Here is a 24,622-nt window from a genome sequence, read left to right as displayed (position 1 = left end):
GAGGCACACCTGCTAGCATAAATTAGCAGTAATTACCCTAAATCCTAAAGTGAGGTTTTGGCACCTGACTCTAGCATGACTCAACAGAAGAGCCCTGCATTCTTATAAAAGGGCTCAACAATATGCTATCCAGTTAGAATTTGCAGATCTTATTGCATTGCAAAATCTCTAGAGAAGAAGAGCAGCAGTTGGGGTTATTACTTTGTTACAAATGGAAGACCCTGAACTTTGAGAGTTATTGTATTATTCTGCCATTTAAGTCAAAATAATACTACTTTGATTTTATAGAACACCTTATCAACATGAAATAAGCCTTGTAACATCCATGCTGAGGTATGTATTACTATCTCCAATTTACAACTGTGAAGAATCTGTGTAGAGTCAGGGGAAAAACAAAAACAGATCTTCCGATTCCTAATACTGCGCTGAAAGCAAAAAAAATAAAATAAAGGTCCACTCCTGCTAAGCTGGTAGGGTAAGATTCACTTACCTATCCAGAGTACATACAAGGTCCTCTTCACAGCATATTCTATAAAGGCTGTTGGGGCCAGATTCCTAGTTAGGTGGCAGACAAAGAAGGGCAGCAGCCATTTATGCAGGCAATAGGCTAAAATTGTAGCCATTGACAGACTACACTGCAGCCTTGTGGCCTGCTAGCAGGTTCAGGGCGGGATGAATTCCACCCACCAAGATTCCAAACCCTTATGCCCCACACAAAGCCAAATTACTTTATGGGATGAAGACATGAATTTCTCTCCCAGTGCAGAGCCTGGTTATCCATCTATGGACATCTGCACAGCAAGGTTTAAACTTGTGTAACCTACTGGCAATGCTTTCAAGCTTATGTGATAGAATACCTAACATCATAGCTACCAAGAATGCACTGAAACTTTGCTACTCCTATAAAGGTTTCCGAAAGTGGATACTTCACTGAATATGTATAGTTCAGATGAAACAGCATATTAAGAGCTCTGTCCAAGGTAACTATTACTATTGGAGGAATTCTGCACCACTGTGCACTGCAGAATTTGCACAGAAATTGATATTATGACCAGAATTTCCTTTCTTCCCACAGAAATAGGCTACCTGCTGGCCACAACTAGAGGTCGCTGGACTCGGCAGAGCCCAGCTTGCAAGTAGAAGACAGGGGAGGGGGAGGGAGCTGGAGTGTTCCCAGCAGCAGCAGCGTACCCAGCATGCCCTGAAGGAAGAAGGCAGCATGCAGGAAACTCCACACAAGCAACAGGAACCCAGCATCACACTATTTCTCCATCTGGATCCTGGGCTCCAGTGTTCCCTCTAATTTTTTATGTCCATGTGCAGAATGAATTTTGTTATGTGCACCAATATGAAGGTGATGTGTGACACATCGCCTTTGTACTGGTGCACATAACAAAATTCATATGGTGGGGGTGGGGCCAAGCGGTTTGGAGTGTGGGATGGGGCTCAGGGCTGAGGCAGAAGGTTAGGGTACAGAGGGGGGCTCTAACTGGGGGTGTAGGCTCTGGGGTGGGGCTGGGATGAGGGGTTTGGGGTGCAAAAGGGGGTTCAGGGCTGGGGCAGAGGGTTGGGAGAGTGAGAGCTCCAACTGGGGGTGCGTGCTCTGGGGTGGGGTTGGGGGTGCAGGCTGCCCCGGGGCTGTCATGGGGAGGAAGGGACCCCCCCCCCCAACCCTCCCTCACTGCAGCAGCTCGGGGCCAGGTGAGAGGTGCCTCTTCCTGGCTGCAGCAGCTCCAGGGGGCCTGGGCTAGGGGAGGGACACCTCGCCCTGGCAGTTCCAACAGGCCTAAGCCGGGCCGATGGAGGGGATCCTCTCCCCTGCAGCTACTGGGGGGGCTGAGCTGGGGGAGGTATGCCGCTCCCTGCCAGCCTGTACGGCCCTTGAGAGCCTGCCATGCGGCCACACAGCTTACAGGGAACGTAGCTGGGCTCTGGTGAGGAAGAGGTGTTAGTGTATGGGCTGGTGGGGACGTCCCACAGCTGGGCTATAGTGGAAAAGTGTCTGGGCCGAGGGGGGCCTTCAGCTGGGCTCTGGTGGGGCAGAGATGCAAGTGGTTGGGTTGAGGGGTCCTGCAGCTGGGCTCTAAGGGGATAGGGGGTGCAGATGTATGGGCTGAGGGGTGCCCCACAGCTGGGCTCAGTGGGGTAGGGAGTGTGTGCAAGTGTCTGGGATGGGGGGAAAACAGCTGGGCACGGGGGGGGGGGGGTAATCTTGACCCCATGCTGGGCTCTGGTGGGGAGGGGGCAAAGAAACCGGAACTGGGTTGTCCTAGGGGTTTCTTAACTCTCTACTGCTGGGGGAAATTTTTTTTGTCGGTATTTTTACAGACAGAGCTGCTGATAGGTATTTTGAAATTAACTGAAACTGGCACGATTATAAACTGTTATTCTGACAAATAAAATATGCAGAATTTTAAAATACTGTGCGCATAGTTAATTTTTTTGGCACAGAATTTCCCCTGGAGTAAACTATCTAGAACAGGGGTGGGCAAACTACGGCCTGCGGGCCACATTCTGCCTGTCAGACCTTTTAATCCGGCCCTCAGCTCCCGCCGGGGAGTGGGGTCAGGGCTTGCCCCACTCCACATGGCTCCCAGGAAGCCGCCGGTATGACCTCCCTCCGGCTCCTACATAGCACACGGAGGTGCGGCCAGCCGGCTCTACACACTGCTCTGTCCGTAGGTGCCAGCCCTGCAGCTCTCATTGGCTGCGGCTCCCAGCCAATAGGAGCTGCAGGGGTGGAACCTGTGGACAGGGCAGTGTGCTCAAAGCCTCCTGGTTGCACCTCCACGTAGGAGCTGGAGGGGTGACGTGCTTCCAGGAGCTGCTTGAGGTAAGTGCTGCCTGAAGCCTGCGCTCCTGAGCCCTCTCCCCCACAATCCCCTATCCCAGCCCTGAGCCCCCTCTCCCACCCTCCAAATCCCTCAATCCCAGCCCGGAGCCCCCTCTTATACCTCAAACCCTTCATACCTGGCCCCACCCCAGAGCTCACACCCCCAGCCAGAGCCCTCCACCCCCACTCCCCCATGTCCCAACAGCCTGCCCCATGCCTGATCGCCCTCTGAACCCTCACTCCCAGCCTGGAGCATCCTCCTGCAACCCAAACCCATCATCCCCGGCCCACCCCAGAGCCCAAACCCCCAGCCGGAGCCCTCACACACACCCCTGTACCCCAACCCCCTGCCACAGCCTTTATCCCCCTCCTGCCCTCCGAACCCCTCGGTCCCAGCCTGAAACACCCTCCTGCACCCCAAACCCCTCATCACCAGCCCCCCCAACCACCATCTACCCTTACCCCCAATTTTGTGAGCATGTATGGCAGACCATACAATTTCCATACCCCAATGTGGCCCTTGGGCCAAAAAGTTTGCCCACTCCGATCTAGAAGTAGAGCTAGGGCTAGACAAACAGCTCAGAAAACTAATTTCAATCTGATGCATGTCATGGAGTCACACTTTTTGGACTAGTTACAGATTCTGCAGTCAAACTACTCCTCTGGTGATAGAGTAACCTCTCGTAACTTTCTTTTTTTTAGACAACATGCATCAGTCTTGACAATTAATGAGCAATAACATTTCCTGTAGAAGCAGACAGTCGTTACTGACTGCTACCATGTTATGAGGCATAACCTTTTATAACCCTGGCTCAATAATATTACTGGGACCAGGAAATAAAGACTATTTTCTTACCAGCACTGCAGTCTGTCACACCATCTTTACATTTTCCTCCCTATTCCAACTATGGTTGCTCACTTTTCAATTGAAGAAATGCACATGTAACTGAGAATCAAAAACCTTACAAACCGAGCACTTTAACCTCTTCTGCTAAAGAGAATTTTCAACCAAGACTTATTTTTGGATTTTTTTTTTCATAATAACGAATCGTCTGGAAGAAGGGCTACAATGAACAATTATGCTGAGTATACAATTCACCAGTACCCAAGACACATTCAGAAATTACATAAAATCTATCATGGTGAAAAGGTTTTCCAAAATGACAAAATTTAATCCCTAAAGGTTTAGCAATGCAAAATCTTCCCACTCAATTCAATGGGACTATTCACAAATTTAAGTACTACTTGTATAAGTAAGGGTTTAAAGACTTAAGACCACAATACCTACAAACTCATGGCAAGACTGCATACTCAGGTAGGTTCTTTTGGGGATATGGTCAATACTTTTAATATTTTGGAGTAGCAGATATGGTCTAGTGATGTTATCCAATTTTGCAATTTCTTCTAATTCACAGTATTTTAATTTTGTATTTTTTAAACTTCTAGTAATGGAAATTGTTTGGTTTTTACGTTTACATCATGCAGTGTTGATTAGATATGCCACCAATGAAAACAGCTGTGAAGAATAATAAATAATATTGTTTAATAACAAGCCAAAACAAACCTTTCTATATAGTTAATGAGAAGTTTCTCTCCTCCCCATCAAAAAAAAAAAAAAAAGAACCCTAAATTATCAACCCTAATCCTGCAGCTGGCTCTGCAAGGGTGGAAGTTAATGGGGTTGGCTGAACATAAGGGTCTCCCTGCACAGAGCCACTTGCAGGATTGCAGTCCGTATCTGTATTAAATTTAAAGATAACCTCACTTGAATTTCATACGCCTGTAACAGGGAGAATGCACATATTTCAAGATAGAGGGCTTCTCTTTAAACATTCAGACACTCCCTTACATGACACTAGAAACATCATTCAAGAGTGGATAAAATTCCACAGGTTTACCTTCATTATTTGCTTAGTTACACGAGGAGCAACCTTGTTACATACCCTGACATCAACTGAATAATTAATAAACCTGCAACTGACAGCCAAGGATGAACTGCTGCACTTCTATGTAGCCTAAATAAAGTCAATGGGGTGCTCAGAGAGCATGAACAAGCCAGTCTGCACGCAGTCAATTGAAACTAATAATTTGTAACTCCAAAGCACTTTTCTTCCATAGACCTCACAGTGCTTTATACAGAAGAGTAAATTATCCTAATTTTACAAGTAGCGGAAGTGAGTCATGTAAACTAAGTTACTTGCCAATATGAAGTTGCTCCAAATTATCACCAGTATAACTGAGGCCACAATCTGATCCACTGACTTTGTCCATCGTATAGAAATATCCTTAGTAAATCTTAGTTCTTTCTTGCCCCACTTTTGGGGCCTTTTGGGTGTAACGGTAAGAGACATTATAATACTGTAATAAGTTTAGAAGAGAATACACAAAATTTATGGCAACATACAAAATTTTTCAGATACTAATGTACACACATACACTAAGAAAAATGTGGAATAAGGCACTTTGTAAATTAAAAATATATTAAGTTATTACAGTTTTTTGAACAGAAGTATAATTCTGCAGATACAATTTATTTTCAAACGTAAATCATGAAGACAGAAGCTTAGCCAAGTTCAGTTCATAGAGTCACAATAAGACTAGGTCTCTTCCATGCAGACTTGAAAATCTTTGGTTCTTTATTGTCACAGTTTTGAGTGTGGTGATGGAACAGTGTTTATGAATTCAGTACCTCTTACATTTCTAAGTAATAGCAGATTGTGAAAATGAGGAAGCAACTGTATCGTAGTAATAACTATTTCAGACTACTCAAAAGTAATGGCCCTGATCCTGCAATCTATTTAGACAGACCCCTACACCCATCTGAAGCACTACTGAAGTCAATGGGATTCCACACAGGCATAGGGGTCTGCCCACAACAATCAGTTTATAGGACTGTGGTCTAAGTCTGTAGCTCAGCAGTGCCATGGACTGGCAAAATAATTGTAAAGAGGAACCTTGTTCCATACAAGGGAAAATTCTCAAATTTATCTCACTTTTATATTTTCCTCCATAGTTTTCCTTGCCACATTCTCAGAAATCAGTTCAAATGGGCTGACCTAAACCCTTACTTGATCTTCCTACTTGCTCTTATATATAAAATCATAAAACTGAATTTGAGTCTTTCCTATAGCAGAGGAAAAATATGGCACACTAAATTAAGGGTCCAGGAGGAGCTGGGTCATGAGGATAGGGTTGTCGGGTCAAAAAGGAAACCTGGCAGCATCCAGTCAGATGTACTGACTGGACACCAAATGTCTGGTTACTGCGGGCATGGGGGCAGGAGGTGCTAGAGCATCAACCTGTGCCAGCCCCTGCTCAGCCAGGGCCACCTCCTACCTCCATCTCGTGGGGGGGCAGGCAGGTTCCGGGGCAGGCAGTGGCTCCGGAGCAGAGGCAGGGCTTTGGGGGAAGAAGCGGAGCAGGGGTGGGATCTCAGGGGGGAAGAAGAGGAGCAAGGTCTGGTTGTCAGCAATTAAAAAGCTGGCAACCCTACATGAGGCAGAAGTCTGTTCATCTAATACAAATATAAAAATAAATGCATAAAATAATGGGACATATAGCTTCTGGAAGAGTTCTCTTTTCCGTATTTGCTCTAGAGTGAAATCCCAATTTAAAATACAAATCCTGAATTAATGTTTGCAATCTTACAAGTATTTTTAGTTTTTTGTTTTTTGGACAAAACCTAACAGAGTTTAATGTAAGACTGGTAAACAGAGCAGAAGTATAGGAGAGAAGCTCTGAAAACAGACCAAGTGCTACACCACTACCCTCCTACAGACAATGTAATCTGAAATTGATTAATGCTTCTTATGCCTCAATTATTCTCTTTTTTCAACACTCTCTGGCTAAATACACTTAAATTGCCTATTTTGCAATATATAAGGCACCTGTGAATGTTTAGCCACTCCACTCAGCTGGGTGAATATTCTGACACCGTATCCTCTGCACTTTGCTTGAGACAAATCTCCTCATGAAAAGCCCCACTAAATCTGCTTTAGCCTCATTTTCCAAAATTTAATCAAAATATTTGATACACTTGAAAAATTGTAATTTACCCATTTTGTGCAGAACTGTTGTGTGTTTCTGAATCATCACTATCACTGATGACGATAGTGTCTTCATTGGTATTGTTGATGTGGCCATTGGCCACTCCATTGTGAAGCGGTGGAGCTATGACTTCCAAAATCTTACACTGCAACCTGAAATAAAATAAAGACATTTATAAACATCAAGGTCCTTTGATAATGCAAAAAGTTTAAATTTGTTGAATGAATTATTCTAGAAAAGTACATTTGTAATCCCAGAATAGAAACAGTGGTTATATTTTACAGAGGAGTTCCACCTTACCGCATCTGTAAAAGTAACTAATTCACTTCCTTAAATATATACCAACTTGACTAAACAGGCCAGTAAATTATTAGAATTTTCTAAGTCAGATATACACTTGACTTAGCTTTGTTTACTTAAATATACTTTTTCAGTTTATTTTGAAATCATTGGTAGTAAGAGCTTTTGTGCTTATTTTATCAAAATGACAATTAACATCTTTTTAAAATAAAATGATTTTTTTTGTTACTGAGAAATGAGACAGAAACCTTTTATGTTTATTTTCATAGTAATCTAGGAAGAAAGGAAAGGATTTTGTGTTGCCAAAGTATTTATACTAGAAAAGATCATCCTCTAGTATGGTTGATGACCCAAATAAACAAGGCTAAAATGACCACTGTGTATCTAATCTTAATAATGGCCCATTTATCTCCTGACACATATAAGGCTCCATCTGGCACACATACAAATGACAAACAAAGCAAATCCATTCATTTGCTATTATAAGTGCTAGATATAAAAGAAACAAAATTAAGTGTGTTATTCAAAATCTATAATCAATTGACACTCATTTAATATATTTCATAACCATATAATAAACTATTCTTAGCCACTAAGTTTCTCCCTTCCCTGGCACTCCTGGGTGCACATTTTTTAGTTTAATCTCTTAAAGCCATGTCTGCATTATGAAAATTATCCATTGTGGACAATGACTGAAGCTGAACACTGACTGCAAGAGCAGCCAAAGGAAAACCATATTAAAACCACCTTCTTAGAGGAACTGAGTATCAGTATTGGTAACGGACATCACAGAATTGCAAAGCACAGGGCTTGAACCAAGCTTTCTTAGCCCCTTTAGTCATGTGCATGGGGGGGGTCACAGACCCAAAACAGGAAATACTTCTGAGGAAAAATCATCTGGAGAGAAACAACACTGGGGAAGGAAAGCAGACCAGGAGGGCTAAACACCAGGCAATGCTTGCAAAGGCAAAGGAACAAAACAAAAAAACAAACAAAAAAAAAAAAGATAAAGAAGTTCTTACTAACCCCTTCCTCCCCATATATAAGCATGTAGGGGAAAAAAGGAGAGAAAACAAGAGAAAAATTGAGGCCATTAAGCGTGCTGCCAATCTCACTACACTTTCAGCAATAAGAAGGAATGACAGAACTACTCGAGCTATCTCCCCTCCATCCCCTTTTATAAACTCAGAACCCTGAATGGGGGAAGAAGGCTAAGTAGGCTAACACATCCTGCTTTCTAAAAGATTTCAATCTTGCTTGGTCCCAGGATATGATTATCAATTTATGAACAATTTCCAAAAGGAAGTCAACTGGCAGTGAGCTCTTATTGTAAAATAGTATCTGCTATACACTGATACAAACATACACTTTAAAAAAGGATTTCTTCCAAGAAGGTTTAGGCCCAAAATATTCCCCACTACAAAATACTAACTCCGGAAACAAACTGTTTGAAATTAAGAGTCCATGTTTTCAAAACAGATCATCTGGAGGGAAAGGGAAGGAGTAGGCACTAGTCAGCTCAGGTTATTGGCAATGGGATACAGAAACTTTCATCTTCCACTGTTTCAAATACTTCACCAGATAATAACAGCCAGAAACTACCCTCCAACAGCTGCTGGTTATCCTATGTAAAGTAAATTGGTTGATAATTGTCCCAAAACCACAAAGACTACCATTACAATTAACATTAACTGGCATTCTTGTATACAATCTTGCAGCATATTCACATGAAGATTTAACTACCCCACTACCTCTAAGAGAGTCCCTCAAAATCAGGGTTCAGGCACACTGGCACGGTAGTTCAGGGAAGTCTGCACTACTTTTGCACATACAGTAATTGTTGTGTGGATAGAAGAAATTTCTAGTGACACTTTAGAGCAGAGGTGGGCAAATTACAGTCTGTGGGCCACATCTAGCCATCACGACCATCCTGCCCGGCCCCTGAGCTCCCGGCCGGGGAGGCTACCCCCGGCCCCTCCCGTGCTGTCTCCCCGCAGCCACGCCATATGCATATGCATACAGCCCCCGTCCAGGATATTAAACATTGCCATAAACAAGAGCAGAATTCATTCTCCAGTCAGCATATTTAAACCAGGCCTCCGCCGAACAGGCAGTGCTCTGGGCAGCGGAGCAGCACGCTCCTGCAGAGCAGTGCAGCAGCATGTCTGGCTCTGGCCGGGCAGTGCGGCTGCCAGACATGCTGCTCTGAGCAGCATGGTAAGGGGGCCCGGCCAGGGGGTTGGATAGGGGCAGAAGTTTGAGAAGGGGGGCAGGGGACGGGGAACAGGTGGGGGGGGGTTGGATAAGCATGGGAGTCCCAGGGGGCCTGTCAGGGGCAGGGATGTGGAAAGGGGTCAGGGGACGGGGTGGTTGGATAGGGGGTGGGGTTCCAGGGGGCGGTTAGGGGCGGGGAGGCCCAGGAAGGGGAAGTTAGGGGACAAGGAGTAGGGGGGGTTGGATGGGTTGCGGGTTCTGAGGGAGGCAGTCAGGGGGTAGGAAGTGGGAGAGGGTGGATGGCGGTAGGGGCCAGGCTGTTTGGGGAGGCACAGCCTTCCCTACCCGGCCCTTCATACAGTTTTGCCACCCCAACATGGCCCTCAGGCCAAAAAGTTTGCCCACCCCTTCTTTAGAGGGAACCCCAACATCATGTCTCACATGCACAATTATTTAAATAGATGCACATTAACATTACTACAATATAATAAAGGAAATATAAGCTCCCTCTAACCAGGGTGCTTGACAAAGACCAAGGTCCAGCAAGATTTGCCAGATCCATGCCAAAAGGCCTAAACCCAGGGGCGGCCCCAAGCACGGCAGGCAGGCTGCCTTTGGCGGCTTGCCTGCGGGAGGTCCCTGGTCCCGCGGATTCAGCGGCACACCTGTGGGAGGTCCGCCGAAGCCGCGGGACCAGCAGACCCTTCGCAGGCATGCCACCGAAGGGAACCTGCCTGCCGCCCTCGCAGCGACCGGCAGAGCGTCCCCCGTGGCTTGCCGCCCCAGGCACGTGCTTGGCGTGCTGGTGCCTGGAGCTGCCCCTGCCTAAACCTACTATCCAATCCAATACCAAAGATAAATTGGACCAACAGGACTCAGCCTAGCAGTGTAAAAACTGTGTTTCAATACTACTATGTGGATCTATCTATGGTCATCCAGTCCTCAATTAGCTTGCTACTAGCAAGAGGACAGTACATTTTTCAAGTCCTGCCAAAGATTCAGTCAGAGAGGGAAAGAAATTAGGAATTGTGTTTCATCTATTTCCACCCCAAAATGTACTCACATTTAATGTAATCAGAAAACCAGTGAGCCTTATTACACACATCTGTCTTATAGTGAAGAGGTCAGTACCACAAAACTGCCTGTACAGATGCATTATCTGCTTTACATCTATTTTAAAAAGTACATTACATAGTTGGTTTCACTTTAAAAGTGTTTTTTGTACTTTTTTATTTTATAAGCTGAAAAATAAATTTCCCTGAAAATTTTATCCAGTTCAATTTAGCTAAAACTTTTAAAAATTAATTTCTACTAGAAAACTATTAAAAGCCCCAATCGGTTTGGAGGCATAGCCACTCTAGTGCTTAATTTCTAAAGGGCCACAAGAGGGCGCTCATACATGCTAAAACTGAATATATTAAAAGAGCCTCATGAAAGTTCCAGTTAGAACAGACCGAATTCCGTAACTTATACTAAATTCTACGTGTCATTAAAAAATTGAAATAATTTAAAAACTGAAAATGGTTAACCTTCCTGGAAGCTGCTGAATATTTAGTCAATGAGCATTTCAGCACAACACTTATTTACTTCTTTATCTCTTTGCTAGGTCCCAAAGGGGGCGGGGGGGATGCTATGTATCCTCTCTCCTCCCATAATAGCAGAGACTCAGCTCAACCATCACGCCCTATAAACTTGATGCAGGAAAACAAGAACCTTCAACACGAACAGTCAGGGTGATTAATCATTTGAACAAACTACCACAGAAAGGGGTGAATTCTCCATCTCTTGATGTTTTCAGATCAAGACTGGATGCCCTTCTGAACGATATGTTTTAGTCAAACAAGCTATTGCACTTAATACAAAGGTAAGTGGGTGAAATTATGTAGCCTGTGATACACAAGAGGTCAGACTAGATAGCCAGTTTGTGTCTTATGGATAAGGCATGGAGATCACAGTATTCACAATAATAGTGAACCTGAATAAAGTCTGTGACGAGCCCATCCCACACTCAGCCCGCAGCAGCAGCTCCTGTTCCATGGGAATGGACCAAGACCCATACGCACTGGAGATGGGAGAGTCAAAGGGACCATGCCCCCCAACTTTTTAAAACCTGGCTGGAAGGAACCTGGCTGCAGCCTGACGCAGCCAGCACCCAGGTTCTGTGGTGCATCATGCAAAGTGCTGGTCAGGTTCCACTCTGCATCAGGCCCCTTGTGGACAGCCAGGCCCTCACCTGCTAGCTGTCAAAACTGAGGTGGTGGCACCTCTCAGCACAAGAGACCAACCGGACCCATCACCAGAGGGTCTCGGGCTCAGCAGGAGGGAGGTTCAGATAAGGGGGGGAGAGATTCCCCCCACCACTTTTGCAGTCCTTTCAGCACCCCAAGATAGAGACGGGTGCATGGATGTGCCAAACCTGAATAGTGCTGCGACCACAAGCTCCAGGTCACACAACACATGGAGTGGAGAGCCTACAGCCTCACAGGACAGGAGCCTCCACTATGGGGTGGGCTCGCTTTCCAACCATGCCTCCTCTCCCCCCTTGGGCCTCACCTTTCAGCACACCCAGTATATAATCCACTCTTTCCCTACTCACCCCCACAACAGTATTCTCTTTGGTGTCAATTCCCTTTTTATTTACTTATTTTATTATGAAACTTTCTACAAACAACAAAAGTTACTATTTAATCGTTTTGGGTGCGGAAAGCATTAATGTAATATTTCATAGTAGCAACAAGGATTAAACATAATTTTTGATAAATTTGATTCAGTTTATTTAAAAGTGGGGAAAAAGTATAGTTCTTCCTTAAGAACAGCAGATGAAAACTATATTTGGAGATCTTTCTGTGACTTTTTATTTTCTTCCTTCACCTCTGCCATGAAATTTATTGAACATTTCTGTGCCAAAATTGTAGCCTTAGTTATCTATCTTATTTTATATCATAATGCAGATAAAAGAAAACAGATGAATACCAAATAAAATGTGACTGTGAAGGAAAACAGCAAACTCTCAAAAACAGCCCCTTCATTTTAAAACACTGCTTTCTAAAACAAGGATAGCTTCAGCATGAGCCAGGTAAAGAAGAGCATGGGTTAACTGAATGAAAGACATTTTTTCTACATCTTGCATTAAAAGTTACATTATAAAATGGGTTTTTTTAGTCACATAAATTGAGTTAATTAGGTTTCTCTCCTTAAATTCTAGTATGGTCAGCAGTAACTACAGTGACAGCCAAACCCCACTGAAGTCATTAGGAATCTTTCCACTGACTTCAAAAAATTTGGAACAGGGCCAGTAAAGCTGCTAAGGTAAAAGCAACTTGCTGCACAGGAACACACTGGAAGTTTTAGGGCTTGTCAACATGAACATTTAACTTGCAGCAACTGGGGTGTGAATCTACCCCGCACTAGTCTGCCATGCTCTAACTGTCCATTTGGACCTTGCTGACACACACTCCTTAGTGCACTTTGATCTACTCCTGTTTCAAAGTGGTGCCCCCCATCAGAAGAAGGTGGAGCAAGGAGTTCTAACTAAATACAAACTGTAGCACCATTTTACCAAATCAAACACTGAAGCATGATGCACAGTTCAATGTGCTGTGGCCTTTTTGAAGAAGCAGCCTTGGAATGAGCAGACGGCTAGAATCTTTTCCGACACTGAATGCTCTGCTGCTGTAAAGGAGACCACCTGTGGAACCAGAAAGCAGTATAGGAGGAGATCTTCTTTGAGGCAGACAAGAGCTGGGAAAGTCTTATAAAAGTTAAGAGCGGAGGGGAATGAGATGGGGTGACTCTCTCGGTTTTAATCCTCTCTACAGACTCATCCGTTTCTTTACTAAAAAGACCTGACCCTTCAAAGAGGAGGTCTTCAATTATTTTCTGCGATTCCAGAGCAAGGCCAGTGATCTGAGCCAAGAATATCACCTCATAACTATGCTAGTGGCTGCAGCGCTAGCCATATCTGAGGTATCATAAGACAGTCTCAATGAATATCTAACGTTCTACCCTCACTGACAAAAATTTTTACAGCTTCCCTTTGTTCCTCCAGTAAGGAGTCCAAAATAGGGTTAGTGAAGCCCCAAACTGCATAGGTGTATCAGGACATGTAGTTTGCCACACAGAAACCCAATAAAGAGGGAGAATCAACTTTTCTCCTAAAACCATCCAGTCTGCAACCTTCACTATCTAAGCCCTGGTCTACACTACAAACTTATGTCAGTAGGACTACATTGGTCAGGGGTGTTGAAAATCCGCACCCCTTAACGACGCAGTTATACCAAAATAACTCCCAGTATAGGCAGCGCTGTGTAGAGGGGAGGGCTTCTCCCATCAACATAGCTACCACCTCTCGGTGAGGTGGAGTACCTACATCGATGGGAGAAGTTCTCTCACTGGTGTAGGTAGCATCTTCACTAAGCACTACAGCAGCACTACAGCCGCTGCAGCACTGTAAGTGTAGGCAAGCCCTATGGGAAAAGAAAGAGATACCTTGCTGCTCTAGCCAATTTCCTGGTCTGCGAAGACCACTACAGAATCTGCTGAATGACATTGTAACAAAAATCAGTAGCACTACAAGTTTACTTGGTACATCTGATTAACCCTCTTCTACATCAGAAGAAGACGGTGCCTCTGGTGCCAGAAAGGATATCAGTGAAGATGACATCACTGGTGCCAAAGTCAGTGCCACAGCGAGCAGATCTGGCCACAGTGAGCAGATCATCACTGATTCCTATAATAAATTGAAAGTCTCATACCATGGAAATAAGGAGTACACAGGTTGCTCCTCCATCTCCTGAAGGCAAAGATGGAGCAGTCTGGAAGAGTATAGATCTTAGACCAAAATATAAGAAAAGCAATACAAACTGTACTACTGACAGCAGGGCCGGCTTTATTAACTGCGGGGCCCGATTCTAATACCCTGTGGCGGTCTGGGGCTTCGGCGGCACTTCGGCAGCGGGGGGTCTGCTCCAGGTCTTCCGTGGCACCGAAGGACCCACCGCCCACCACCAAAATGGCACCGAAGACCCCGGAGAGGACAGCCGACAGGTGAGTAAAAAAAAAAAAAAAATTTAAAAAGTACCTATGGTGTGGGGCCCGATTCCGGGGAATTGGGCGAATTGGCCTAAAGCCGGCCCTGACTGACAGAAAAAACACCTACCTTGGCATGTAAACACAAGATGGGGTAGAATTTGGGAGAATTAAAAGTCTTCTACAAAATTATTTTGAACGATTTGAAATTTGGCCTTTAAATCAATCTTCTGCAATATTATTTTAGCATTAAAAATTCTTAGCGCTGGAGCAACTCTGTTCCCACCATATGAGAGGGTAAAACAGAGCACCCTTTGCGCAGAGCTAAGGACCTTTTATTTTAAGTCTTCATGATAAGGGAACCAACAGCCCAAATGACGAAACTTTCTTCCTAAATAAGTAAACACAGAGACTTGTTTTACAAGGTAACCATGATAGGCAGAGATGGTGTCCCTAACCTCTGGCTTGCCAGGAGCCGGGAATGGGTGATAGGGGATGGATCGCTTGATGATTACCTGTTCTGTTCATTCCCTCTGAAGCACTTGGCAATTGGACACTGTTGAAAGACAGGATACTGGGCTAGATGGACCTTCAATCCAACCCAGTATGGCCGTTCTTATGTGGCCTTCTATCTTCCACTCAATTTCCAGAGAGTCCTTCCCAAAAATCATGAGCTTAGTCTTATTATAACTGAGAACCAGGTCTTAAAAATTACAGTAAGAATAAAAACAAGCTATATTTATATACAAATTATTTTACCGGTATAGCTTAGTTCCCCATGGGAAAGGAAATATGCTATACTGGTACAAGGCACCTGTATATCATAAAACTGTGTCCAAACTAAGGATGGTACTAGTATAATTATTTTGGTTAAAAAGAAAAACTGTACCCCTAACTGAAAGAGTTATATGGGTACAAAAGAGGTGGTTAGCTCAGGCCTAGCAGAAAATTACTTTAAAAAAAAACAAAAAACAAAAACAAAAAAACACAAGAAACATTCTTTGGGCCTTTGAGGCAAAAAATGGTCAAACTGTTTTCCTTTGCAAGTCACCTTTTAAGATTTTTCTGGAGTGAACCTTCATGGAATACCAGCAATTGATTTTTCCTCCAACCCACCATCATTTGGATACACATAATGCTTACCAGCATACGTAGAATCTCAGAAATGTAGGACTGAAAGGGAACTCAGTAAGTTATCTAGTTCAGCCCCCTGAGGCAAGACCAAGTATACCTAGACCAGTGGTTCTCAAACTTTTGTACTGGTGACCCCTTTCACATAGCAAGCCTCTGAGTGCGACCCCCCCTAATAAATTAAAAACACTTTTTTATATATTTAACACCATTAGAAATGCTGGAGGCAAAGTGGGGTTTGGGATGGAGGCTGACAGCTTGTGACCCCCCAGGTAATAACCTCGCAACCCCCAGTTTGAGAACCCCTGACCTAGACCATCCCTGACTGGTGTTTGTCTAACCTGTTCTTAAAAAACTCCAATGATGGGATACCACAATCTCCCTTGAAATCTTATTCCAGTGCTTAACTATACACATAGCTTGCAAGTATTTCCTAATATCCAACCAAAATCTCCCTTGCTGCAGATTGAGCTGTTTACTTCCTGTCCTACGTCCAGTGGACCTGGAGAACAATTGATCTGCATCATCTTTATAGCATCCCTTAACATATTTGAAGGCTATCATCAGGTCCCCATTCAATCTTCTGTTCTTAGGTCTAAACATGGCCAATTTTTTTAACTCTTCCTGTAGGTCGGGTTACCTAAAGCTTTTAACATTTTTGTAGCTCTCCTCTGGACTCTCTCCAATTTATCCACATCTTTATAAAGTGTGGCACCCAGAACTGGACATGATACTCCAGCTGAGGCCTCAGCAGCGCCGAGCAGAGCAGGACAATTACCTCCTTTGTCTTACATATGACACTCCTGTTAATACACTCCAGAACGACATTAGCCTTTTTCTCAATTGTATCACATTGTTGACTCATATTCAATTTGTGATCCACTATAACCCCCTTAACCTTTTCAGCAGTACTACCACCTAGCCAGTTATTTCCCATTTTGTAGCTATGCATTTGATTTTTTTCTTCCTAAGCAAAGCACTTTGCACTTGTCTTTATTGAACTTTATCTTGCTGATTTCAGACCAATTCTCCAATTTGTCAAGGTTGTTGTGAATTCTAATTGTGTCCTCCAAAGTGCTTGCAATCCATCCCAGCTTGGTATCATCTGAAAATGTTATAAGCATACTTTCCATTGCCTTATCCAAGTAATTAATGAAAATACTAAATAGTAACAGATTCAGGACTGACTCCTGTGGTACCACACTAAATACGCCCTCCCAGTTTGATAGTGAACCATTGATAACCAGTCAGTTTCAACCTGCTGCTGATTGATAAGGCTATGAACAGCACCAGAGGCAAGCACTGGAGCTATTCACTTAGGAAGAGGACACAACAACAGAGTCTGGGAGGTGAAAAGTAGTGATAAAAGTAGAGCAGCAAACACACACATACGGAATACTAGCCAGGAGGCTCTGGGATGGGATGAGAGAAAAACAGGAGAGTAAAGAAATTCTGCTTCTCGCTTACAGCAGCCAGCGGGGTTGGAGAGAGGGCAGGTTTAATAATTATCAGACACTGGCTACCTAGATGCAGACACAAAAGATGGAACACCAATCAGGATGTAGGGGGCAGCACTCTGGTAAGATTCCCAGCGTCCTCATACTTCCCAAAGCGAAGGCAAGAGGAAAAAGGGAACTGACTTCTCACCTGGATAGTGCGGCTCACTCATTTTATCTATCTTTGGCTACTACAGTTGCATCCTCTATAAGTACCTGGTAAAACTTCCAAGATCAACATGTGAGAAGATAAATGAGACACAAAGATTGAGGAGATAAGTTAGAAAAGAACACCAGTGCTCTCTCTACCATATAACAATTATTCTTATGCGTACAGAATTAATTTTCTGGGAATCCACAGTAAATTCTATTAAATCAGTTTAGAAGAGACATTTGAGGTTGTCCACTTCCAGTCTATGAGCAACAAAGCTTTAAAAATAAAATAGCTTAAGAGTCTAAAGCCCCAGTCCAGCAAAGTACTTTGGGACTCGTTATACAGGTGCTTCAAGTAGCTTGCTGAATTAGGACCTGAAACAGTCACACAATACACAACAGCTTATATTTTAAGACAACCAGAGTTTAAAACTGTGCAGTGTTCTAATCTGTTCTATGAACTCTGGCCTTAGCAAAAGTGAATGAAGAATGAACATTACAAGTACTGTTTTGTAAAAGGTATACATATTCATCTACTATATGTTTGTCTATACATGTAGCTAATGATTGTGAATCATAAATTAAACATCTGTTCACATTTTAAAGAAGTCACCAATTTGGAGACAATTACTCTCCCCAGAACATAAGATGAGTGAAAGTTCTGCGATAGGCATAGGTATCCTCCTTCCCCTCAAGTCTTGGAACCACTTTGTGACCAATGCAACAGCAACTGCTGTTTCTAGTGCAACCCTCTCTATGAGGGTTGCAGGGGATGCTGATGGATCTGCAACTACATGGAAAAGGCAAATTTTCAGAGTGATCAATGGGATCTACTCATAGACTCCCTGCCTCTTGACAGACCAAGGAAGAATTCCCATTAGCCTATTTTTCAGAGAAAAACAAAACGTCATCCAGATTTTCAATGGGTTGGACATTAGTTAATAATTGGGCATCGAACCTTTCATCCCCAGGCCACAGATTTAAATCCTTCATAGTTCAATAGTGCCTAAAAGACACTTTTGTCCATAGCTGTTTGGTGGCCTATGTGAAGTTAGCCTAGATCCCAGTGGACAGGTACATACAATCACATAACACAAACCACAACTGGCCACTGTTGCCAGTATAAGCAGAGTGCCAATTAATGAACAGGCTTAGAAAACAAACTATGTTCTCACTGTATATAAATGGTCTTCTCCCCCATCCCTCCAGATCATGATTGATCATATTGGCTACATGATGATAAAAAGCCTACGCACCATTTCTACTAAGAATAACTTTTTTTTTTTTTTTTTTAAAGAGGGATATAAACCCTCATGCTTCAGGGCACAAGCCAATCTCTGGGAGGGCTTAGAAAGAAACTTTACCTCTGGGCAGGTTATTTCATAATTACCCACTAAAAGGTTTCTTGCCTGATGTTCTGGTATTGGCCGGTGTCAAAGACAGGATACTGGACTAGTCTAATCTGGTCTGATTAAATACGGCAATACACATCTTCCTAACGGAGGACTTCATTTACCAGTGGTCTTAATCTGGCACTTTTCAATAGCACTACATTCACTTAAGTTGGATATCTGCACTCTAACATTGTTTGCCTAAGGTCAGCAAGCAGTCATTCTTTTTGTTGTAGTGTAATCTAGTGACCAGATGGAATAAATTTTATATTCTCCCTTGATAATGGACAGCTGTTCTATGCAAGTCTTGCCCTTTACTCCCTTCTCTATGCATCCTAGCAACCCTTCAATGTAATTTTGGTTTAGGGGGTGTTTATTATAAATTAAGTTATATTGTTATTGTTGTACAGTATCCCATGTGCCTCAATGGGCAAGGGGAGGGCACTATATAAATTACATTTGAGTAAAACTAAGAAGAACTAAAATGCAGGTTACACAACAACTTTACCACCCAAATCAGTGTCAATGGCCCTGTAGATGTATGATGACTTATAGACTACCGATTTATTCACCCCAGCAAAGGAGGCCATTATATTGTTTGTAATACCAAAGTCTCAGAAGACTCATGCTTAATTACAATCCATTAAATATTAAAACTATACCTTGGACCCAACCCTACCCCACTGAATTTAGCAGCGTAACTCCTAGGACCAGATCCTCAAAGGTATATTGGCTCTTAGCTTCCACTGAGAAATCAGGAACAGGCCACATAGCTCAGTGGACTGTGCTGAACTACAGAATAGTATTATTTTGGTTGCAATTTGGCCCAGGGTGCACACTGCTATTTCCAGCAGCATGTCACTCCTGCCATAAAGTTCCAAGTTTCAAGCATCTTACCAGGACTCAGAATTCAGTAAGCTGGTTAGATACATATCCTGTATAAGTATTGACACCACAAGGTAGAACTAAATGGATCTAGTACTGTGAGAGATGTCACCGTTTAGGTGAGAAGTTAAACAGAAGACCTTCTTCTGGTAAAGTGCAAGATGGAAATTTAAGATCCCAGAATATTTTTCCAAAGAAACTGGGGATAATCCCAGTGTCCGTTTTCCTTCTGTCTCAATGAGACATACAGGTTGTTAATGTTTTACTTCGCAATTTTATATCTTAATTCATTACCGTTAGCAGTAAATATTATTGTAGTTTTAATTTTAAACATTCTTTTCAATAAAACTGGAATAGAATTTAAACAACAGGAAGAAGAAACTAAATTGTTTTGAAAATATAAAGATTTCGGATCCCAAACAGTTTTACAAGGTAACAGAATTACAGGCTGCACTAGTAGCAATGCCTATAGTTAAGGTTACCTAACATCTTCCATAATTGTTTATAACTTTGCCCAACTTAAATTGTCTGGGCAGAAATTTTATATGCTGGGCATCTGCCTCAGACTAGATTTTTTGAAAGTTTCAGCAAAAATGGTGTAGTCTTTTCAGACAATTATGTTAGCAGGAAAATTGTAAATGTTTTTACAAAATTCTTAATATCATTTAGCTGAGAAACCTAAGTGCCTTCCTGCTTTAGAACGAGGACTTAAAATTTGGGGGAGAGGGCCCTCCTTTATCCATCAAAACACATAGCTGCTTTTTGACATCCCCCTAAAAATCTGACCAAATTTAGCCAATTTATAAGCTCTGAAAAACTGCATTTTGCACATGCTCAGTAGAGGCTCATTTGTTTGGCAGCTAAATTCTCTGAAAATTCACAGATTCTGTCTGCTGTAAGCATGTTCCATTCCCTTGCAGCTCCTACATGCCAGCTGACACATATCACTCCTGGAGAATGATTATGCAGACTCCATTCAGAGGCTTGCAGGGACTGAGCAGGACTTTCCCTGCAATGTCTCTTCTTGGCAGCTGGAGACTGCTGTGGTGCACAGTAACCAAGAGCAGGGAGACAGTCTCTCCTGAACTCTTAATGTTTCTCCTGTTGGCACCATGGTAGTGTGGAGGAGGAAGCAGCCTGACTCAAATGCAAAACGATGAAGAGCAGAGGGAAAGACAAGGACAGGCTGGGAGCTATAGTAGCCAGAGTGGGGGGGAGGAAGAGAAGGGAAAAGAGGCAAAAGGGTCTGGAAAAACTAGAGCACACTCCCCTCCAGAACCTGCAATTGAACCCAGGATTCTTGAGTCTCAATGTTCTTGTGCTCGCTCCTAGGAAACAACTGTGAAATCCACTGACAGTGTCTTTCTTACCCCCCACCCCAACATACATGGTCCATACAGAAATAGCAGCCTATTACTACCACCAGTTACTCAGTTAGCTGAAGTGGTAAAGGTCTGTATTGCAGATTTAAAGGCCCCAACCATGCTAATGACCCAGGTTGGAGGGTCAATATGATAAAATTTATTTTCCAGGTTACTTTTTATTAAAAACATAACATAAGAAAGAGCAAACGCAAGCATTCAAAAGTTAGAAAATGCCAGAATTAAGATTGCTTGAGTAACTTTAATTCAGCCCCCGTGTTGTGTATGCACTATGATACAGTCTTTAATGATATGATCACACTCTATATTTCCCACAGGATCCAAATTAAGTGATGTATTGAAAGCAATCCATATATGTGTTCAGGGTCACTGCCAAATTTTGTTACTCTCAGTGACAAAAAAAAGTATGATTTTTTTTTACAGGTTGACTGTGACCACATTTCTTTTTATTAAAATACATCAAAAGAGATCTAATACAGTAAATTTCTATTTTGCCTGAAAACCACATTTTCAATAAGACTTTAGGCTTCACGCTAAATTTTCAAAGCTAGACAAGAGGATCAATACACATAAATCCTTTTTATTAACTGTAATATTATTTATACATAACATGGACTTCTACACTCAACGACCCCATGCAATACTTTGAAAATATAGGCCAAAGCCCAATTAACAGTCAACTGCTGTAAACGGGGAATAACTTATGTCTTGCCCCCCACATACTGTTTAATTCTATGACTCCAAACAGAGAGATACTTCAGCAGTAACATGATTTTTGCACTTTGTTTGCCATCCATTTTAAAGAGCTAACTTGGATCTCCAATATAAGCCATGCAGGACTACTATTCTAGACTATCAGCCTTAGTGCATGTATAATAGTTAATTTTACAAAATACACAATTAATGCTCATATGTTTAAGAGTAGACAAACCTGAATGATTTAGTGGAAACAGACCTTTTACCTAAATTTTTTCTTGTCAGCCTTGCCAATCTTTTATTAGTAATTTAAAAAGATGACATTAAATTTGAGGAGTTTAGCTCAAATCTGAGTGTATTTTGTAGTTCCACATTCTAATTCATACACCAGCGTTATTAATTAAAATATGCTTTTTTTTTGTCAGTCACCTTTGTATTAAAAATGAATGAAAATTCTCCTAAATTATTAAAATTCAGATAAAATGTAACACTTACTGAGGCAAATCCAATTATTCAGAGATAAACTTATATTGCAATTTGCTCAGAACAATAGCTCGATATTTCAATTTATTCTCAAAGTGAAATGAACAAATATTTTACAGGTGTGTATTATATATGCACAAATGTGGTGCATTAACCTCTAAACGGAAATGTGAAAAGGACTCTGAATTTCATCCTGTGAAGAAACAAGGCAGCAAACTTTGTCTGTAGTTGCATTAACCAATTATGCATCTATTTTTCAACTGAACATTTTCCCTTACCATGCTCTCTAGCTGTCACAAGAAACAAATGGAAATATGTGAAAGGGTAATTGATGATTAATATCATATTTAGCAAGGTGAGAATGGGCCTTATTCCATTTGACAGAAAAAGTGTTGCCAACTTCTTCTCACATGGGCCTCTCACATGTCCACTTCCAAAAAGGGCATTCTGTTGGTGATCACAAGCACTTTGCAAGAAAGTGTGCACCTCAGACAGGAATATTCTACAATGATTTCAAATCAAGATACCAGATTATTGGTCCACACTGAGCTATAGCCAACATGTTAGAACCCTGAATTAGACAAAGGTAGTCCCCAAGGCAAAGCAAGCGGACACTGAACCCTACAAAAGACTAACCACGAGGAAAGAAAGGAAGGACATTCTCTTGCACCAACACCACCTCCTGAAGTTGTATTCTGCTTTCTTGAACCAGACATCCAGAGAAGGTGGAGTGAAAATCTCTGACCATCAGCTAAGTCAAGCCTAAAGTCTACAACTAAGAGACAGAGGAGACCAACCATCACCCCACATAAAACAAGCTCAAATTATCTGCATCATTAGAACTACTGCTCAACTAAGACTAATGATGTGATGTAAAAACGTAAGAACCTAAGAATGGCCATATTGGGTTAGATCAAAGGTCCATCTAGCCCAGTATCCTCTCTTCCGACGGTGGCTAATGCCAGGTGCCCCAGAGGAAATGATCAGAACAGGTAATCATCAAGTGATCCATCCCATCGCCCATTCCCAGCTTCTGGCAAATAGAGGCTAGGGACACCATTCCTGCCCATCCTGGCTAATAGCCATTGATAGACCTATACTCCATGAATTTGTCTAGTCCTTTTTTGAACCCTGTTATAGTCTTGGCCTTCACAACATCCTCTGGCAAGGAGTTCCACAGGTTGACTGTGTGTTGTGTGAAAAAATATTTCCTTTTGTTTGTTTTAAACCTCTTGCCTATTAATTTCATTTGGTGGCCCCCTAGTTCTTGCGTTGTGAGGAGTAAATAACACTTCCCTATTTACTTTCTCCACACCAGTCATGATTTTATAGACCTCAATCATATCCCCTCTTAGTCGTCTCATTTCCAAGCTGAAAAGTCCTGTCTTATTACTCTCTCCTCATAGAGCAGCTGTTCCATACCCCTAATCATTTTGGTTGCCCTTTTCTAATTCCAATAGATCTTTTTTGAGATGGGGCGACCACATCCGCACACAGTATTCAAGGTGTGGAAGTACCATGGATTTATATAGAGGCAATATGATATTTTCTGTCTTATTATCTATCCCTTTCTTAATAATTCCCAACATTCTGTTCACTTTTTTGACTGCCACTGCACATTGAGTGGATATTTTCAGAGAACTATCCACAATGACTCCAAGATCTCTTTCTTGACTGGTAACAGCTAATTTAGACCCCATCATTTTATATGTACAGCTGGGATTATGTTTTCCAATGTGCATTACTTTGCATTTATCAACACTGAATTTCATCAGCCATTTTGTTGCCCAATCACCCAGTTTTGAGAGATCCTTTTGTAGGTCTTTGCAGTTTGCTTGGGACTTAACTATCTTGAGTAGTTTTGTATCATCTGCAAATTTTGCCACCTCATTGTTTATCACTTCTTCCAGATCATTTATGAATATATTAAATAGGACTGGGGCCAGTACATACCCCTGGGTAGAGGTAGAGACTCTGAGAGTATATCTACACTATGCCGGCTTAGTTACTTAACCGTAGCTGCGCCGCCATAATCCCATAGCATGGATGCTGTCTGCACTGACAGAAGGGGTTTTTCGTATCAGAGCAGGAACATCACCTCCCTGAACAATGTGTTGATGGAAGCATTCTTGCATTGACATAGCTACCCTCACACTGAGGTTAGGCTGGCATAGCTACATCAGTCAGAGGTGTAGACCAGGCCCAAGAAGACGACAATGTGAGAGTGCTTATAATCGCAAATTCAGAGATATCTGAATTCGCCAATATTCCACTGGAGCACAAGGACTCGTATTTTAATTATTTGATTAAAATCCTACTTCCACTACATAGTACAACTATTTCTGTATCTGTACTGCCATGGAAAAAAGGCAAAGCCAGGAACCATATGAAAGGGTGGGCCTCCAATAAATATGCAGACCCTGTCCCCTCTAACATATACAGGATTTTGCCACAGATCTCAGGGCATCCACAGGCTGCTGTGTCATGCCATCCGACTACTTCATGGCATGGCGAAGCTTGCCTCGCCCCCAACAGGACAAAATGTATACATATGCTTAAATTTACACTGCGAGTATTCCCATC

The 24,622-nt window shown here is 42.5% G+C and overlaps 1 protein-coding gene and 1 long non-coding RNA gene across 5 annotated transcripts in view; one reads left to right on the top strand and one right to left on the bottom strand.

The window, feature by feature from the left end:
• BAZ1A (bromodomain adjacent to zinc finger domain 1A) overlaps window positions 1-24,622 on the bottom strand; it is a 111,249-nt gene that overhangs the window by 74,933 nt on the left and 11,694 nt on the right. For all 4 annotated transcript variants that reach the window (XM_045013519.1, XM_045013520.1, XM_045013521.1 and 1 more), the window contains one exon: window positions 6,889-7,032. In XM_045013519.1, coding sequence (XP_044869454.1) covers window positions 6,889-7,032 — 144 coding nt within the window. The remainder of the gene's footprint in view (window positions 1-6,888; window positions 7,033-24,622) is intronic.
• Window positions 145-1,298, top strand: LOC123368618. The gene is made up of 3 exons (XR_006578838.1): window positions 145-333; window positions 762-980; window positions 1,076-1,298. It is a non-coding gene; the product is annotated as an uncharacterized LOC123368618 (long non-coding RNA).

Source organism: Mauremys mutica, chromosome 4 (assembly GCF_020497125.1).
Source record: "Mauremys mutica isolate MM-2020 ecotype Southern chromosome 4, ASM2049712v1, whole genome shotgun sequence".
Taxonomy (NCBI): domain Eukaryota; kingdom Metazoa; phylum Chordata; order Testudines; family Geoemydidae; genus Mauremys; species Mauremys mutica.
This window is presented reverse-complemented; position numbering and strand designations above follow the sequence as displayed.